At 35.9% G+C, this 18,530-nt stretch overlaps 3 protein-coding genes across 3 annotated transcripts; 1 reads left to right on the top strand and 2 right to left on the bottom strand.

Annotated features, from left to right (window-relative positions):
• The first annotated feature begins 2,221 nt into the window (after window positions 1-2,221).
• LOC145582990 (dihydrolipoyl dehydrogenase, mitochondrial-like) lies at window positions 2,222-6,870 on the top strand. Its single transcript, XM_081640081.1, has 2 exons — window positions 2,222-2,590; window positions 5,420-6,870. The coding sequence occupies exons 1-2, from the start codon at window positions 2,315-2,317 to the stop codon at window positions 6,668-6,670; spliced, it is 1,527 nt and encodes a 508-aa protein (XP_081496207.1). The 5' UTR covers window positions 2,222-2,314; the 3' UTR covers window positions 6,671-6,870.
• A 7,207-nt stretch (window positions 6,871-14,077) lies between these two features.
• On the bottom strand, window positions 14,078-15,430 carry LOC145580868 (uncharacterized). Its single transcript, XM_081637953.1, has one exon. The coding sequence runs from the start codon at window positions 15,428-15,430 to the stop codon at window positions 14,078-14,080; it is 1,353 nt and encodes a 450-aa protein (XP_081494079.1).
• Window positions 15,431-15,834: 404 nt separating this feature from the next.
• LOC145580867 (putative disease resistance protein RGA3) lies at window positions 15,835-17,337 on the bottom strand. The gene is made up of 2 exons (XM_081637952.1): window positions 17,275-17,337; window positions 15,835-17,226 (listed from the first exon to the last, which is right to left on the bottom strand). Exons 1-2 carry the CDS (start codon window positions 17,335-17,337, stop codon window positions 15,835-15,837), a joined length of 1,455 nt encoding a protein of 484 aa, XP_081494078.1.
• Between the last annotated feature and the right edge of the window lie 1,193 nt (window positions 17,338-18,530).

Below are 18,530 nucleotides of genomic sequence, written 5' to 3'. Positions count from 1 at the left end.
ACCTCTCTCTTGTTTTTCTCCCAACACTCTTATTTTATATCAAGAACTTCCAACATAGTGATCCGTTTTCTAATAGCTAGTTTCCAATAATATTATGTATGTAATTATATATTCAAGACTCTTAATTATAATTTATTAATAATGTGCCGTTAGGTCTTAGTCGTATTTTAGAGGAGGATTGTAGGGGTGTGGTTTTACCACACTTTGTCCCTCTGAAGGTAGTTTAAGTTTTGTTTTATTTTTTGCCTTTTATTTCTCTTGGTTGTTTGCCTCCTTTGAATTAAAAAAAAAAATGTATGTAATTATTCCCCATTTCTCTAATGGTAATAATGCAATATGCATGTGTGTGTGTTTTTTTTTTCAAATTGTAAAATCTAACTTTAAAAATAAAAAATTTAATTTTATGTATTGCCATTGGAGGAATGGGGAAAAATCATATACATAATACTATTTCTTTAAACTCTTAACTCAACAAAATCAATACCAAAATTCCTCAAACCTAATTACCCAAATATTGGTACAGGACATGTAGAAAATCTAACACAATTTCTACAATCTCAAAATGTTAATCTACTTATACTACTCAAATGTTAAGCAACCTTCCATTATTATATCCTTTATTGACGAATCTACGACATTCAATTCCATCGAATAACATTAATATATTTGCTACTACTCAATACTTATCGACTAACATGCCACAAAACAAGTCAAGGAGGAAATAAAAACTTCTTGTTATTGCTTAGTTAAATGTCACCAAAAATAATATTAATAACAATGCACAAAAATCATATGCAAATGGGGGATAATTGCAACTTTTTAAAAAAGGATTAATGGACAAAAGAGGCAAATGCTTGCAAACATCACTGCTGGGAATAAATATTGCTCTCGGTAAATTCGCAAGTTGTTATGCTAAGTATAAAAATAGAAGTAACGGGTAAAATGAAACATTAAAGCTTTTGGAAGAATGCACATTGTGCCAAAATTGTACATTACTAGGTTCAATACGATGAGTTGTAGAGTGTCTTTGGCAATCCTCCAATATTTCAAACTAAACTAGCTAGATAATTTACTAGTCATTTACCACTTTTCTTTTCATCATGCAACATCTATTTCTTTGTAGGAAACTAGGGTGTTATTTGGTTAAACTAATTTTCCACGGGCACTCAAAATTCTTAGGAAATGCAAAAGCGGTGAATTGTGTGTGTATGTGTTTTGTTTTTTTTTTTTTTTTTTTTTTTTTTTTTTTTTTTTTTTTTTGAAGGAAAAGTGGTGAGTTGTTTGATTGATAAAAAAAGTGCAAAATGGAGGAAGTTGGAATTCCATGGAATTTGAAGTTCTCATTAAATATCCTATGTCCCATAAATTGTGATTTCCCTAATATTTACCAAACAAATTAGTTCAATTTCCTAGAAATTGCATGAGTGAAATAACTTCTCATGAATTACCATTAGAAGTTATATCTTTCCTTAGTTAGCTTTAGCTTAACCTAGTATCCTTGGATGTATATATACTCACTTCACAAGATAATTACAATAGATTATTAACATAATCTATCAGTTATTTCCTATTACAACTGAACAAGGCTTAAAAATATATCAAACGCCTCATAAAAATAAAACTCTACCAAATTAAGGTGTTGTTTGGTTGATGTCATTGGCATTTATACTTCATCGTAAGTTAATTTCTTATTAATGAAATTCCTAGGAATTTCTTAAATGTGTTTGGTGGGCAATAAGAGAAATTGAAATTCCCATGAATTTTGGTTTACCTAGGAGGGTCTAGGTAATGTACTTCTCATGTTTTGTGGGAAGTTGAAATTCTCATGATTTTTTTTTTGTTCCACTCTATTCACCCTTTTTAGGCTAATTCGGATTCAGAGATCAGTGATGAGTGATTAAGTTTCAGTCCCCTCCCAATTGTTGTTGGGGGGATTGAACAAAATTTCCATGAATTTTTACTTCTCTCATTTCTGCCTTTTTATGTCAATCAAACAACTCGTTTTCTCAATTCTCATGAATCTTCAATTCCTTCATTTTACAATGTCAACCAAATAAGATCTAAATCACTCAAATTCAAAAAACAATCCTCAAAGTTCAAAATGCGCTATGCATGAGACGAGGTTTGGTCCCCTAGAGACACCCACGACTCCACTCAAACAGTAAAACATGATCTCTCTTAGCCGCCGCAAAAAATTGAAAACTTTATCATCTCCACCAAAATTACATAACCCCAAAAAAACACACTCACACATTGCCATTCCCCATTTTTCAAATCAAAGCGACAGAAAAAAGAAGAAAAAAAAGCGTCAACAATGGCGATGTCGAGCATTGCCCGCAGAAAATCCACCCTTCTCTCCAAAAACCTCTGCAGTTCCACCGAATCTCTTCGCTACACACTTTCACTCTCCTCCTTTTCTCGCTACTTCTCTTCTGGATCCGATGACAATGATGTCGTCGTCATCGGTGGTGGTCCTGGTGGTTATGTTGCCGCCATTAAAGCTGCTCAACTTGGGCTTAAAACTACTTGTATTGAGAAGCGTGGTGCTCTTGGTGGTACTTGTCTTAATGTTGGATGTATTCCTTCTAAGGTAATTGAATTTTGTTTAGATTTTTGATTTTAGTGATTTTGGTTTTTTAGGGTTTGTTGAATTTTGATCTTTTTGGCTTGATTTAGATCTGGGTATGATAATTGGGGTGATTTTGGGTAGTTGAAGAAATCTGGGTGTTTTTGTGTTGGTTTTAATTGGTCAACTGGATTGTGAATTTGCGATAGTGTAGATTTGGTTACATGTGGGTTGATTTGTACTGTTTTTTCAGTTACCTAATTTAATGGAAATTGATTTTATGTTTATGGATTTTAGGATTGTTTTATGGCAATTGCTTGTTTCTCTAATTTAAGGAATTTCATATTATTGGGGAGAACTTGAGAAATTGAAACTGTTAAGCTAATTCTGGTTTGGGTTTTTATTGAGCGATTATAAAATTTCAGTTTATGTAGTGCTTAATTTCTGCAATTTTGATGCTGATTATAAATTGGTAGTGATATATTGGAAGTGATATTAATCTGGTGTAAGATGCCTAAGCTTCAATCTTATTGTAGTTCATGACAAAAATGATTGATGAGTGACAATGATGGTTTGAAAGGTATATAATTGACGCGAGAGTATAGGACAATGCGAACCCTTTTAGGCTGGCGACAGACACATGTTAATATCCTCTCTTGTAGTCCTTTCACATCTATATCTTCTTTTGAAAGGCGTGTTATCTTCATCAAATGCGAGTTAGCCTCACAGTCCTTGCATATGACTAGGAACCTGCCAGTTTGGCATTTGGAATTGTCCCTTTAATGAAAAAAATACCTCTAGCCATACTCGATTCCTATATCTTAGGAAACTAAGATGGTTATTCTTTACTAATTAATACTTATTCAATATTCTTTCTTGCTCGTCTACGGAGTGTTAGAAAGACAAGTTATATTTTCCGGTTAAACTTCTATATTACAAGCCACACCAAATCTGGAGATGTACTTGGGCCTACACCTAGCTACATATTTCATAATTGGAATCAAATAATTGTGTATATTCTTCTTTCAATTTGAGTTGTGTCATTTTTTCAGTCTGTGTGGCACCATCTAAGTACTTGCTGCACTAAAAACCATGACAAGATTTTATCAGGCTACTGTCTCTACTGATTTTAGGATCATTGACCTTTTTGTGGTTGTGTATTATTTGGAACCCTTATTAAAGAATGTATTCATGGTTTTTTTGTTTATAATAATTTTGTCTGAAGTCTTTTGTGCATGTCGTTTTTGAGATTGAATGTATTTTAATTTGACCAAGTGATGAAGTGTCTCCATAGATTGTATGAGTCCTTTATGTTCTTATGACGGAAAATTCCGTAAACTTCAACGACATAGAAAGAATGGCAACTGTTAGGATTGACTAGGGGATTTATGCCTATATGTAGGAGAAAAAGCGCATAAGAATGAAGGAACATGTCTAGAACACACACTTTTGAAATTTGCTTAATGAGTTGAAGTAATAAGTTGGGTGTGCCCCACTTGTCCTTGCCAGTAAGGATTCTCACCATGATTATTAATGAGTTTGATGATTGTTACTGCATGCTTTTGTGCTGGAGTATGCAGATCCATCACATTAGAGAGGCATGAACTGTCCAAATAAGGAAGAAAGCATAATGTGCAATATAATTTCATTAGAGGGAGGGTGTGAATAACCTATGTATACAATTGAATCTTGGGGGTTATTATACTGATTAAAAGTCAATTATACACATGGTGCTGCTCAGGAAATTCAAATATTTTTGTTTGATTGTAAAATTTTACTTAACAATAATTGTAATGCTTGTTTGAAAAGTTTGCTGTATTTTTTTTAGCCACTTGGTTGTCCATTCTTTATTATTGCAACATGTAAGGAATGCACAGTTTAGGAGTCCATGTGATGATAAGAGAGAGATATAGAGAAATTAAAAAGGTCCTCATGTGTTGAGAAGAGTGTCAGATGATTCATGTGTAAATAAGGAAATTTTGCAATGAATATTAAATTTTAGGGCAGGGAAGTATGATTTAGTTGTGCGAGTTAAGTTGGATTTTTTCCCCAAACATATGATGCATGTTCTTTTTTAAGTGGCTGTCATTATGGGTTGTGGTTCTACTTCTATTATATTGAGCTGTGTTGTTTCACTATCTTTTCTCCTTTTGCTGTCTTCTGCTTTTTAAGTTTAAATGGTGTTGCCAATAAATCAGAAATATAAAAGATGGAAATGATATTGATGTTGAAACATTACCAAATTTTTTTTTAAATGTAATTCTTGTCATATCTAATTTATGGGATATCTATTTGTTAAATGACTGTTTCTTTGCTTAGCATATATGTTTTGTGGCTCTTTATATGGATGGTTATGTCTTGTTGCATGGAAATGATATTGATGTTGAAACACTACCAAATTTTTTTTAAAATATAATTCTTGTCATATCTAATTTATGGGATATCTATTTGTTAAATGACTGTTTCTTTGCTTAGCATATATGTTTTGTGGCTCTTTATATGGATGGTTATGTCTTGTTGTGTATATCTATAAGTATTAGATTTCATAATTGTTGAGTTTGTTGGCTGAAATTTGTCGATGGGTTAGATTTAATTGAAGGGTGAGTTTGAAATGGGTTGCTCTATTACCCTAAGCTAGCTTCTCACTAGTCATTTCCACATCAAACACACTTTTTGAATGTCTAATGATTTTAGTGCCTGTCATTTCGCAATGTATAATCAGCTGCTAGATGCAACTACATCTTGAGCTCCATGTATGATGAATTGTTCTCTGTATATCTACACCCAATTTATTTACCCTTAGTTCACTTTTATGGTATCTAAGCCTTTGTAGTGTTGCATGTTTTTTTGCAGGCACTTCTTCATTCTTCCCACATGTATCATGAAGCAAAGCATGCTTTTGCATCCCATGGTGTGAAATTCTCTTCAGTTGAGGTAGATTTGCCTGCCATGATGGGCCAAAAAGACAAAGCTGTGGCTAATCTGACCCGAGGTATCGAGGGTTTGTTTAAGAAAAACAAAGTCAAGTATGTGAAGGGCTATGGCAAATTTATCTCTCCTTCTGAAGTGTCTGTGGACACTCTCGAAGGTGAAAATACTGTTGTGAAAGGCAAACATATCATTGTGGCTACTGGGTCTGATGTCAAGTCTCTACCTGGAGTTACCATTGATGAACAGAAAATTGTATCATCAACAGGAGCTTTGGCTTTAAAAGAAATCCCCAAGAGGCTTGTAGTGATAGGTGCTGGCTATATTGGCCTTGAGATGGGGTCTGTCTGGGGTCGGCTTGGTTCAGAGGTTACCGTTGTCGAATTTGCTTCAGATATTGTTCCTTCCATGGATGGTGAAGTGCGCAAGCAATTTCAACGCTCGCTTGAGAAACAAGGAATGAAGTTTAAGTTGAAGACCAAGGTTGTTAGCGTAGACACCTCTGGGGATGGTGTGAAGCTGACTGTTGAGCCTTCAGCTGGTGGTGAGCAAACCATACTTGAAGCTGATGTGGTTCTTGTCTCTGCTGGCAGAGTACCATTTACATCTGGGCTTGGGCTTGAAAACCTTGGAGTAGAAATGGACAAGGCTGGGCGGATTTTGGTCAATGAACGATTTTCTTCAAATGTTCCTGGAGTCTATGCCATTGGAGATGTGATCCCTGGACCCATGTTGGCCCACAAGGCAGAGGAGGATGGGGTTGCCTGTGTTGAGTTCATTGCAGGAAAGCACGGACATGTGGACTATGACTTGGTCCCTGGGGTTTGTTACACGCACCCTGAGGTGGCTTCTGTGGGTAAGACCGAAGAGCAGGTAAAATCTCTGGGCGTTGAGTACCGTGTAGGTAAATTTCCATTCATGGCTAACAGTAGAGCGAAGGCAATTGATAACGCTGAAGGACTTGTCAAGATCTTGGCTGAGAAGGAGTCTGACAAGATTCTAGGAGTTCACATTATGGCACCTAATGCCGGTGAACTCATCCATGAGGCTGTTCTAGCATTGCAATACGGGGCATCGAGTGAGGATATCGCACGTACATGCCATGCACACCCAACCATGAGTGAGGCTTTGAAGGAAGCTGCGATGGCAACTTATGACAAAGCCATCCACATTTAGATTTCATGGCTTATTCTCTCATTACTGTCCCAAATTTCTAAATTTCCAAGATTTTTGATGCCGTTGTGGCACATACGATGATAATTATCTTTGCAGAAGCAAATAACTGTGATACATGATTACATGTTGTCAATATGCATCTCATTACTATTGATTTTGAGTTATGAAGACGAGCCAATAAATGGTTCAATAGTTTTGCATTGATGCTTGTCCTTCTACAAACAATTTGTTCTCTTGACTCTTAAATAATTCAGACTTACACAGTTGCTTGCGTGTTTGAGCTCCCTCATCACCAAATTTGCAGGGAGGCTGTCCTCTCAATCCTCTGCTTGGTCAATGTTCAGAGTCTGAAGACAAGCATTTCTCTGCCTATTATTTATTTATTTAATGTGAGTGATGAGTAGAAGAAGTCAGCATCACAAGACCCTAATTTGGAACGTTTTGTTTTCTGAAACGACCTAATTTGGAACTTGAACTAAACTGTATTTGGTACTACACTCTAGGCGACCTAATTAGTAAATACCAAGAACATAACTGCCACATAAATGAATTTGTGCTTCTAATATAACTAACGTGATCTGTAACAAAAGTTGTAATCTGTTTGCTCATCGGCTAGCTTCTTATAGAATGACAACGGCGGTGGGGCATAAATTGCATCTCAAAGTCCCCTTGTCTGAAAATACAGCTTATGAAGCAGAGCTGGGAGCTCCCTTTTTAGAGACTTAATCATTTCTTAAGGGTATGTTTGTGGTATCGCAGTTGTGATTATCTGTTTTTTTTTTTCCTCGAAAACTTTATGATATACTTTGTATGTCATGTAATAATAAAAAAAATAGTAATTGAAAATTGACAATAGAAAAGTGAAACACCTATTTTTTGTATCCTACTTGTGGTTATTTGTTTTTAAAAATTAGAAACTAAAAAACAAAAATCATTGCCAATTCCAATGATAGAAAATAAAAAAACTAACAACAAAAACTAGAAAGAATGAAAGATGCACACTCAGTACATAATCATAAATGGAAGCACAACAATTTTATTTTCCCTAATGTATTATAAAATGGGAAAATACTACTAATCTTGAGCAAACGCAATATGGACAACAACAAACAATACTAAATAACTCAAATGCAATAAAAAAATAAAGCACATCAAGATATACTTGGAAACCCAATCCGAGAAAAAACCTCGAGTACCGTAAGCCGACACCAAGCCCTTCCACTAATCAATAATAATTAATGAGTACACCAAGTTGTCCTTCTCCAAACAATGTTGGAGGCTTTACATATCAAATAACATGTTTGGAACAAACCATTCTCCATACAAATAGAGATTATCAACATTTGGAGCGCAAAACTATAATCTAACCATTGGGTATAGCTGTATAGAGCATGGGATGGCGGAAACATTGTGTCAAAATTAGGCATCGGTCGGCTTCTGTTTGGATCTCAATCAGGTGAAAAACCGAACATCTTCTATGGGAAACCTCCCATTCTCCTTCTATGCCTTTCCTCTTGTAGGGAATATTTCAAGCATTACCCTAAACTCGAACCCCACTGTGATCATACACTTAAGCATGGTGGCGTCCAAAGGGAAGGAAGCTAAAGCAAAAGAGTCGCCAACAAGTTTTAGGAACTTGTAAACCGTTCACAAGGTGAAGATTACACCCCTTAACGATCCATGAGATCGTCAACTCCAAAAGGTCTTGAACCAAATAGGGTTCGGGGATGAAGGTACAAATCCAACCTAAAAGAGATTGAACCTGCCCTAAAAATAGGCCTCTACTTCATTCTTCTCGTATTCATGTGCGCTTTCTGTCTAACATGCAATCATTAGGATTAACCCTAAACCTGTTTAATCTATGTTGGTCGAATATTAATGCACAAATAAATCTATTATTGGCGATCACTTGAATTATAATCATATTAGCCTAAACAAGATCATTAATTATCTTATTAAGCGTGATTACAAGTACCAATTCCCTTTAAACATGCATAAAAGGCGTGATCAAGCAATAACAATATATAAAATATAATAAATATCATCATAATCATAATCATAACAATTATAATCATGTTAACGCTAAAACATAATAATAGCAAGATCCTAGGCATGATACTAACAAGATTAATAACAAATCATAGCATGTCACTAAGCGATAAAGATCAAAGCTTTAGCCCTAACATGGTACTAACATGATATTAGAAAAGAGTAAAAGGCACCCTAAACATGATACTATAAAGCAATAATAACATCCTAGCATGATGCTAGGAATTAAACAAATTTAAACATGCTTTCTACAAGAATAGAGCAATAAGACTACATACTTTGATGCCTCGTACCTCTTTCTAATAACAAAATACACGCGTTAGTAACTTCAAGGAAAATATAAAATCAAACAATTAAATCAAATAATTGAAATAGAGATTAGGGACCAAACCCTCAGAAATTATCACCTTTCACGTCTAGGGCGAAGGCAACTTCGAACTTGGCTAGGTGTGTCTAGATTTCGTGTATGCGGAATTTTGTAAGAGGGAAGGTTTAGAAAAAGAATAGAGAGAGAGAGAAAGCTTCTAGCTTTAGAGAGAGAAAGAGAGAGAAGGATTGTTGATTGTAGATGATAAAAAAACGGAGGTTCAGGACCCTATTTATAAGAAAACAGTCCGAAAATAGGTAGAATTTGATAAGGAATAAAACTCCACGCTGTCGCCGCAAAACCGAACTTGTCGCGTAGCGACATGCCTGTCGTTTGGCGACAGCCTGGATTCCTACGCGCTTTCAAACATGGAGTCCACTTATCAATCAAAATTGACTTGTAAAGTCCGTATGAAAACTGAAATCGTATTTTTCATAAAATAATATTTATTCCAAGTAAAACTCATCAAAATATAATTATTAATTCTAATTTTATTAGGATTTAAAAGAACCTTCTAGAGAATTCTAGAAGACTATAATTAATTCTAATAACTTTAGGAATAATAATTAACATTGGGCCCTCCCCTAGATCATCGGGCCGCATGTAAAAATTAAACCGGGCCCAGTTTTAGTATTTTGGCCATAACTTCCTCATTATTCATCGGAATTGGGCTTATAATATATCGTTGGAAAGCTCTTTGCAAGCACCATCCAACTACACTATTATTGGACCCTTGTCGTGGACCAAACTAAACTGGATTAGCTACTTCATAAAAATAGAGTTGTTTTTCGAAAACAGAAAGAAAGAATTTTTAATAAAAACCAACCGCAACACTTTTTTTAATAAAAACCAACCGCAACACTTGACCTTTCACACTTTCACCTTCGTTCGATTCTCATTCGACGCAAAAGGTATTCTTCACTGGGTTTGGTTTTTGGGAGACACAAATGGGTGTCTACACCTCTATTTTGAGATACTTCTATGTACTGCGCACTCCTTATTCCCAACAACACAGTGGTTTAAGTAGCGGGTAGTGATAGAGTTAACGTTTGGATAGGTTTTGAAAAATGACAAAAATATTAGCGTTGTTGGGGTTATTCTCTTCTACTTAGAGGATGTAGCCCATTTTATCAGCCTAATCAAAACGCTGACCACTACCTCCAACGTAACTGCCATATAAAGCCTAAGTGGGCTGGATCATCAGTAGCTGTTATCTCCTTGCCGCTCTAGCAAAGTGGTTTACCCCAAAATTAGTGCTCCGATACTCCCACAAGACGGTTCTCACTTCAAAACGTGCTACGGGAACTGCAGTTGTTGACTCAAAAGTTATTAGCACCATGATCTCAAGTTTTCCACATGATGTTCTTCGTCGATTGAGAAAACTGATTTCCATATGCTAAGTCGTCATGGTTCCGTGTGAGCAAGTTGGAATATCCACTGTGCAAATGCATGTACAAAAATTAGCAATGTTTCACATGTATACAAGTTAAGCAGTTATGCAAGTATACAGAGAAATAGCATATAGTGCTTCTTTAACCTGCATGTTTTCGTTAATGTGACATTTCAAACGGCACTAGTCATCGCATGGTAAGAGCATAAGAGAAACCAGTAAGAATCCAAGGCTTCAGGGCTTCCAATATACGTAGTGACATCCACAAATTACTAATAGGCTGTTACAAACAGAGAGAAAGAAATCAGATAGTAGGAGCTTATTGTGATGCTATAATCTGTAAGGTTCCTAATCAAATTTGACGATTAATTAAACTCTTTAAGAGCCATTCATTTATGCATGTTTGAAATAGTAGAAATCCTTTCAGGCTTAAATTATAAGGCTATTGATTGTTGATAAATTATGAACAGGGGAATACCTCAGACTTCGGCCAATATATACTTCGACAAATGCCAAAGCAGACAATCAGTCAAGTGTACAGGCTGTCCCTGGTCTGATTCAAAACTGAACACAGCATTCATCGCCAATTAGCTAGGGAGTTCCCCTTTCCTGAGAATTACTTATAAGGCAATGTTATGACAAGGCACTAAAAAAGCAGCACTGTGTAAATCTAGTAACTCAGATTGCAAACCAACAAAAGGCCATCACCTAAGCATATCTCTTCTTTGAGAGCTGCAAGAAATGGAATGCATATATTATAAATTTTGGCTGTAGTGACAAAGACCTTCAAAACAAAAGAAAAAAAGTTGCATGACAAATTAGTTAAAACAGCTTACAAAGTTACATGTATATAAAGCAAGAGTATCTTCCCAAGGTCGTCACACAACTTTATCATCACTTTGCTGCTCAAAATCACCATGGCTTCACAATATTGCTCAAAATTCAATGCCAAATAACCATTACCAACATTATTTCTGCAGAACCATAAAATAATTTGATTGATGAATACATCAGAGAGCAAATGGAAATCTAATGCTAGAGCATATACATATGGTCCATGTAATATTCTCAGTTTCATTGGTTAAATTCCAAGCAAAGGCAGGTTTAATCTTAATCTCAGTCAAATTTGATTGATGATGAACTATGTATTTAAATACCTCTAGACATCCAATCAGTCAGGTATGAATTACGATCAACACCACCACCTAATCAGTCAGAGTCAGGTACTCAGGTATGTAGACCTCCCCTCACCTAACTCATTCACCCAAAGGAGAAAAAAAAAAAATCAACATCAACAACATAGAACTTATCCGGCAAAGACAAGTTAAGCTAATAGCCTAAGGGCCAGATGCTATGACTTCTGTACTGAAGCTCAATTTCAAACTCGGAGTAGAAATGTGCATTACCCTGTCAACAATAACAACCAGCATTTTCAAGGGTTATATACCCTGTAATGCAGAGATGAATATTAGAATGTAGCACTAGCCACAAAACCAGAATCAACATAAAGTACTAATGAAAACCAAATTCAAGTAAACGTACATGTTCATTGGACTTACATAAGCCCAAGGGATTTGAGCTGATAAAACAATCTGTAGTTTGAGGCACTGCTAAAATCAGAAATTTATTTAGAATATAGATCTTCAGTTTCTGCAGCCAAGTTTGATAAAACTACATCTATTTTACCTACAGTGCGCATTCCAACTCATTCTCTTTGGAATGATTTTATCACAATAACAACCTGCATCAAATTGTCATTTTTCCTCTCATTGTAAAAGCTTCACTTCATATAACATATGAAATATCTGATTAATGCATCATCACAAATGAATGTTTCTGCATACAGAAATAATAATTATTATTAGTCTCTTACACACACATAGAAAAAGGAGGCTATTATGATGCATATAATCTGCAAGGTTCCCAGTCATATAATCTACACAAATTCTTAAAATTCATTCATTTGTGTGCGCTTAAATTATAGGGCTATTGATTGTTGATGAATTATGTAAAGGGAATACCTTCAGACTTTGGCCAATCTTCTCACTATTCCATATGCTTCGACCAATCCCAAAGCAGACAATCAGTCAAGTGTATAACTGCCCCTTGTTTCATTCGAAGTTGAGCAACATGGCAGATATTTGCAAGTCAATATCCTCCCTTTATCTTTTTCCCTTCCCTTTCTTGAGGCTTATAAGGCAATTCAGTATAGAGCACTGGAAAGGAAGCACAATGTAATGTAACTCGGGTTGGAAACTGACATAAAGCCAAGGTATTTTCTTCAAGAAATAAAATCAGCAATCATCTAACCATATTTCCTACTTGAGAGTTGCAAGAAATCGAAATGCATATATTATAATCTTTGGTGAAATGACAATGTCCTTCAAAGAAGAAAAAAGTAGCAGTGATAAAATTATAAGCAGCTTACATGTAAGAAAGCTAGAGCTTCTTTCCAAGGTCATCACAAACTGTATCATCCATTGCATCTAAAAATCACGACGACTTTACAATGCTACTCAAAATTCAATACCAACACAGTTTCTGCAGAATCACAAAACAATTAGATTGATAGATGCATCAGAAAGCAAATGGAAGTGTAATATTCTCAGTTCCCTTGGTTAAGTTCGAAGATAAATTTAATATTAAAGTCATTCAAATTAATTTGATGATGAACTATGTACTGGTATTTTCGAATGCCACCATCCATCAGTCAGGTATGTAGACCTCCTCTGGCCGCCTAACTCATTCAAAAAAAAAAAAAAAAAGAAAAATATAAAAAAAAAAAAAAATAAAATAAAAATAAAAGAGCAACATAGAACTTATTTGACAAAATCAAGTTATGCTAACAACATTTTTTTTTTATTCCACTGCTCGTAAAGTTCACAAGGGCATACGAAAGAAAATACTACTTGTGAAATTATCCAAACTGAAGTACTGACTCGATTTCCTTGAAGACTATACAATACAGAAGCTGCTCCATTACAGACTCGGAGTACAAATGTGCATCAACCTGTCAACATTGAGCACCACTTTATTTTATTTTTTTTTTAAAAAAAGTCCTCAATAATGCTATTAATTCATTAGAATCTAAACTAAAATTTGGAATATAAAATATTAACATAAATTTCCTCTAGAGAAATAGTCAAGTGTTCAAAATACAGATAAATCATATGACTACAAAGTTGCACATCAATAACCTACTCGTAGGCATTGTTTTTTGGTTTCAGTTTTCAGTTTTTTTGAAAACAAAAAACCAAAAACAGGAAACAAGAAAAAGGTGTTTCCACTTTTTTATTGTCAGTTTTCAAAAATATCATTATCTTAATAAGTTTGACTAATTTTTTTTATCATTATAGGACATATATCATATGATTTTGAAAAACAAAAAAAACCAAAAAACAGAAAACCACAATGATGCCAAACGAACCCTTAAAGTTAAACAAAAAGTACAGTTAAATAATAAATAAATTAAAAAGATAATATGTTACCTTAACTCTTTGAGGAACATGTAACTATTTAATATTGATGATGGTAGACTTCATTACCGCCCAATATATATATTTGGGATGTGGCGTATTTTGGGCCAGTCTTCCCCTTCAGGTTAACATCTATACTGTATCTCATTGCTGGGGTCTTTTAATTGAAGTGTAGTGAGAGAGGTGAGGCAGCGCATTTCTTCTGGAAATGATTTCAGATAGGAGCATCTATTAAGAAGGAGGGACTGAAGGGATGTCAAGTATTGAATTCCCTTTGGCAGTGTTTCCTCCTCTAAAGCATAAAATGTCAAGGAAGAAAGAGAGCGAAAAGATTTCCATGGTATCTCTTCTATATTGATTTTTAATGTGAGGAATTTTAGGTTGGTGGGATGCTCTACTCCCAGATTCTCCAATCCATCTCTAATTGTTCCCACAAAGTCCCAAGATAGGGAATTGAAAACAAATGAATTATCTATACTCAACCGCTTCAAAGAAAAGATTGGATTGGTTTGAACATCGCCTTCTTTGTTACAAAATGTTAGCGCTTCATTGACATATTTAACCTCCAGATGTGTTAAAAATGGACATGGAGGAATGTATGTCAATCTCTCGCAGCTTGTAATATACAAATCCAAGAGACGAGGAAATGATGGGATGAAAACAGCTTCCTTCTCTGTCCATCTTATATCCCTCCACCATTCCTTTAATGCCGGCATGCATTCTAGCTTTAACTTTACAAGAGCCGGGAAAAATTTTGCTGATGAAGAAGGTGCATTGCTCTCTATGTAGTCCAAATTTTTTATACTCTCGAGGGAAAGATATTTGAGATGGCAAAGTTGACTCAGTGATGATGGCATATATTGCAACTCATAACATAGAGTCAATTCGATACGCACAAGCCCTAACGCAAAACTTGGCAACTTGGTACCACCATAGTACCAAATTGCCAAATCCCGAAATTGGTGATTACTGAATAGGCTCTCCATCAATGTCTCATGAAATGTGTGATAAGACTCAATTTCACAACTTAACTTTAAAGACTTGAGTTTTACGTCCAACCGTGTACTACTAGATGTCGGATATTCTTCGAACTCATAATCTCTAACGTGGAGATCACCGCAGAGGTTATTGACAAGAGCTTCCAAGTCTCTAAGCTTGCCTTTTTTATCATCATCCTTACTCAATTTAAATGTCGTTAGCGTGTGAAGACATGTTAATTTACCCATTCCTGCTGGCATCTGACTCAACCCGTGACAATACTTTATACCCAACACCCTAAGATTTACAAGTTTGCATGTGTCCTCAGGCAGCTCCTTAAGTTTACTACACCAACTCAACTCTAAAGTTTGTAAATTGCCAAGCTTTGTGATCGATTTAGGAAGCATTTCCAATTCATCATTATCTGACAGATCAAGGTACCTATCCAACAATTCTCCTATCCCTGCTGGCATATGAGTCAAGCTACTACATCCATTCATATCCAACACCCTAAGATTTACTAATTTGCCTTTAATTTCCTGCAACCACACAATCTTAATGTTTGCATATTGTGAAGCTTAGTGATCGATTTAGGGAGCATCTCCAATTCATCATTTTCTGACAAATCTAGGTACCTCAAGTGTAATAATTTACCTAGTTTATCAACTAAGTTTTCAATTCTCAAAGATCCATACAAATCCAGTACCCTTAAACGACTACAATTTGAAATAATTGTATCCACGTCACTAGTCGTGGATACAGAATGCTTCAAACAGGTACGTAATGTTGTAGTTGGACAACTACTCGAGCGATGAAACCAGGTAGTCAGACCTTCGTTACTGTCAATGTATAGATGACGAACTTTCCCTTCAAAATCAATTGTATTTGTACAAGCTGACAATGTCTAGGACTCTTTTGCTGCAACATTTCTAGCAAGGTCATGCATGAGATCATGCATTTTAAATGCATAAACTTCACCAATATTGTCCCTTGTAATGTCTTGGAAAAAACATCTATGCAATAAAATTGATATATATTTTTCACCGACATCTTCCATGCTCTCATTTTTAGCACTTGGAACAAGATATCCTTGTGCAATCCAGAGACGAATTAAATCTTCTTTAATAATTTTAAAATCCTGAGGGAAAAGTGAGCAGAAGCTAAAACAACTTTTTAACTCAGGAGCAAGGTGATAATAGCTAAACATCAATGTTGGCATTATGTTGTCCTCACACATGTTAGCCAAATCATTACTTTCCAACGCCTGCCAAGTTGCTGTATCTTGATTACGCAATATACTGGCTACCGCCCTTATGGAGAGAGGCACATTGGCACATTTTTTCACGATGTTTTTTCCTGCCTCAAAAAGGCCAGTGAAGGCTTCTTCTTTCCTTTGTCCTAGTGATATTTTCTTGAACAGTTCCCATGATTCCTCATTTGAGAGAACTTGTAACTCATGTATTTGACATTTGCCAATAGCTTCTGCCACTTTTTTGGAGCGGCTAGTCACCAGAATCCTACTTCCCCTTCCCCCTAAAATCAAGAAGTCACTCAAGTCATCCCAACTTTTACCGTCCTCAGACCACACATCATCTAAAACAAGCAAGTACCTTTTCCCTTCTATGTGTTGTTTCATATTCCTATATATACCCTCAAGTGTATATTCCTTCTCCTTATTCTTCTCCTTAAGTATCTTATCTAGGATCCAATTTCTGTCAAAATTTTCAGACACACAAACCCAATACATATTTTCTTGAAAGGCCTCTTTAATCCTATGATCATTAAACACGAGTTGGGCAAGAGCAGTTTTTCCCAGCCCCCCAATCCCCACAATAGTCACAAAAGAAATATTCATCTCTGAGTCACCTTGTAACAACAAATCCACAATGGTGCCCTTGTCAACCTCTCTCCCAATAATACTCTGTTCATACACATAAGAACAAGTTTCCTCTCTAACTTTCACAGGCTTATACAGGTCACTAAACCCAAAATCCCTACGGTTTTTAGCCAAGCCATCCAATTTCTCCATAAGAGTCTTAATCTCTTTTGACATATTAACAGCAAATTTCAATTGGTTATTAGAAAAGAAGAAACGGCGTACCTTCTTCATAATCTTACCACCAGGCATTTTTTCTAACTGGTGAGCAACAGTGTTGAATTCATCCAACAGATCATCAACGTTGTAGACAGCATCCTTGAGGTTCTTGACCCAGTTTTGGCCTCCAGTTGTGAGTTCCTGACACTTGGAGTTAGCATCCCGGAGAGCACTCTTGATGGTATCGACAGTTTCGATTAGCTTTTCGAGCTCAGATTCATATTTAATGATGGAGCATAGCTTTCACACTTCTGCACACTGTAACGTCGCAAACAACGTCTGAGCAACAGCGAGTGCAGTAGCAACGTCCATTTTACAACAAAGTTTTCAAGAAGAAAAAACAGAGAAGGATGAAGCTAATAAGTATAATATGGTACTCGATCTGTTTGGTTGGTGAGAAATGCGAGCTCTACAATAGTCTTTAAATAACGGATGAACCTTAGTTTTCAACCACATAGGATGCTTAACAATCCTCTCTAAAATTAACGCATAGAAATTATAAGTTTTAACGTTTTAAAAATAATTTCACATGCAGTTGACATTCACATGCCCAGTGACCAATTTTATATAAGTCCCTTAAATTAATTAACAGTAAAGAGTCACATGGTTTGGTTGTTATTTGAAGACCGAAAGCAAACGCGCAGAAAATGAATCAATCCTCCATGCATGTTCAGCGCAAGTATAGTTGTATGACACTGTACTACAAGTAAATATAAAAACTGTATTCACATGCAGCTGATGAACTGCCCATTTATCAATTTTATTTAAGTCCCTTTAAAATATACTACCAGTGCATGTTGACAGCCTGGTGTTCCTTGATAAACGGGCCCGGGCCACACCCGTCACAACTGTCCACTTTATACGACCAAGGAGGTTCCACCTCAAAACCATATGGCAATGAGGGGAGTAGCCCCTTAGCCTTATAAAGTGGACACAACTTTCTTCTTTCTTCAATGTGGGATACACATCCCAATATTTCTCTTTCAATGCGGGACAACACTTTCACTCACATGTGGGTTTGCTCATGGGCTCAACACTTTCACTCACATGTGGGTTTGCTCATGTGAGATGAACTGTATTGCAAGAAATCATACATGGGAGCTGGTTGATCTTCCTCAAAGCAAGACACCAATCGGGCTTAAATGGGTATTCAGAACAAAATACCATGCTGATGGCAGTATAGACAAGCACAAAGCTCGTATAGTTGTGAAGGGGTATGCTCAACAACAAGGCATTGATTTTGAAGAGACGTTTTCTCCTGTAGCTCGCTTTGAAACAGTGAGAACATTCTTGGCTCTTTCTGCTCAATTACAGTGGCCTGTGTACCAGTTTGATGTGAAGTCTGCATTCTTAAATGGGAAGCTGGAAGAAGAAGTATATGTAACACAACCTGAAGGGTTTGTTGTGAGTGGAGAAGAAGACAAAGTCTATCGGCTAAGGAAGGCTTTGTACGGCCTGAAACAGGCACCAAGAGCGTGGTATAGTAGGATTGATTCATATTTCCT

This window comes from Chenopodium album, chromosome 15 (assembly GCF_948465745.1).
Source record: "Chenopodium album chromosome 15, dcCheAlbu1.1, whole genome shotgun sequence".
Classification (NCBI taxonomy): domain Eukaryota; kingdom Viridiplantae; phylum Streptophyta; class Magnoliopsida; order Caryophyllales; family Amaranthaceae; genus Chenopodium; species Chenopodium album.
Note: the sequence above shows the minus strand (reverse complement) of the source record. Positions and strands in the feature narration are given on the sequence as shown.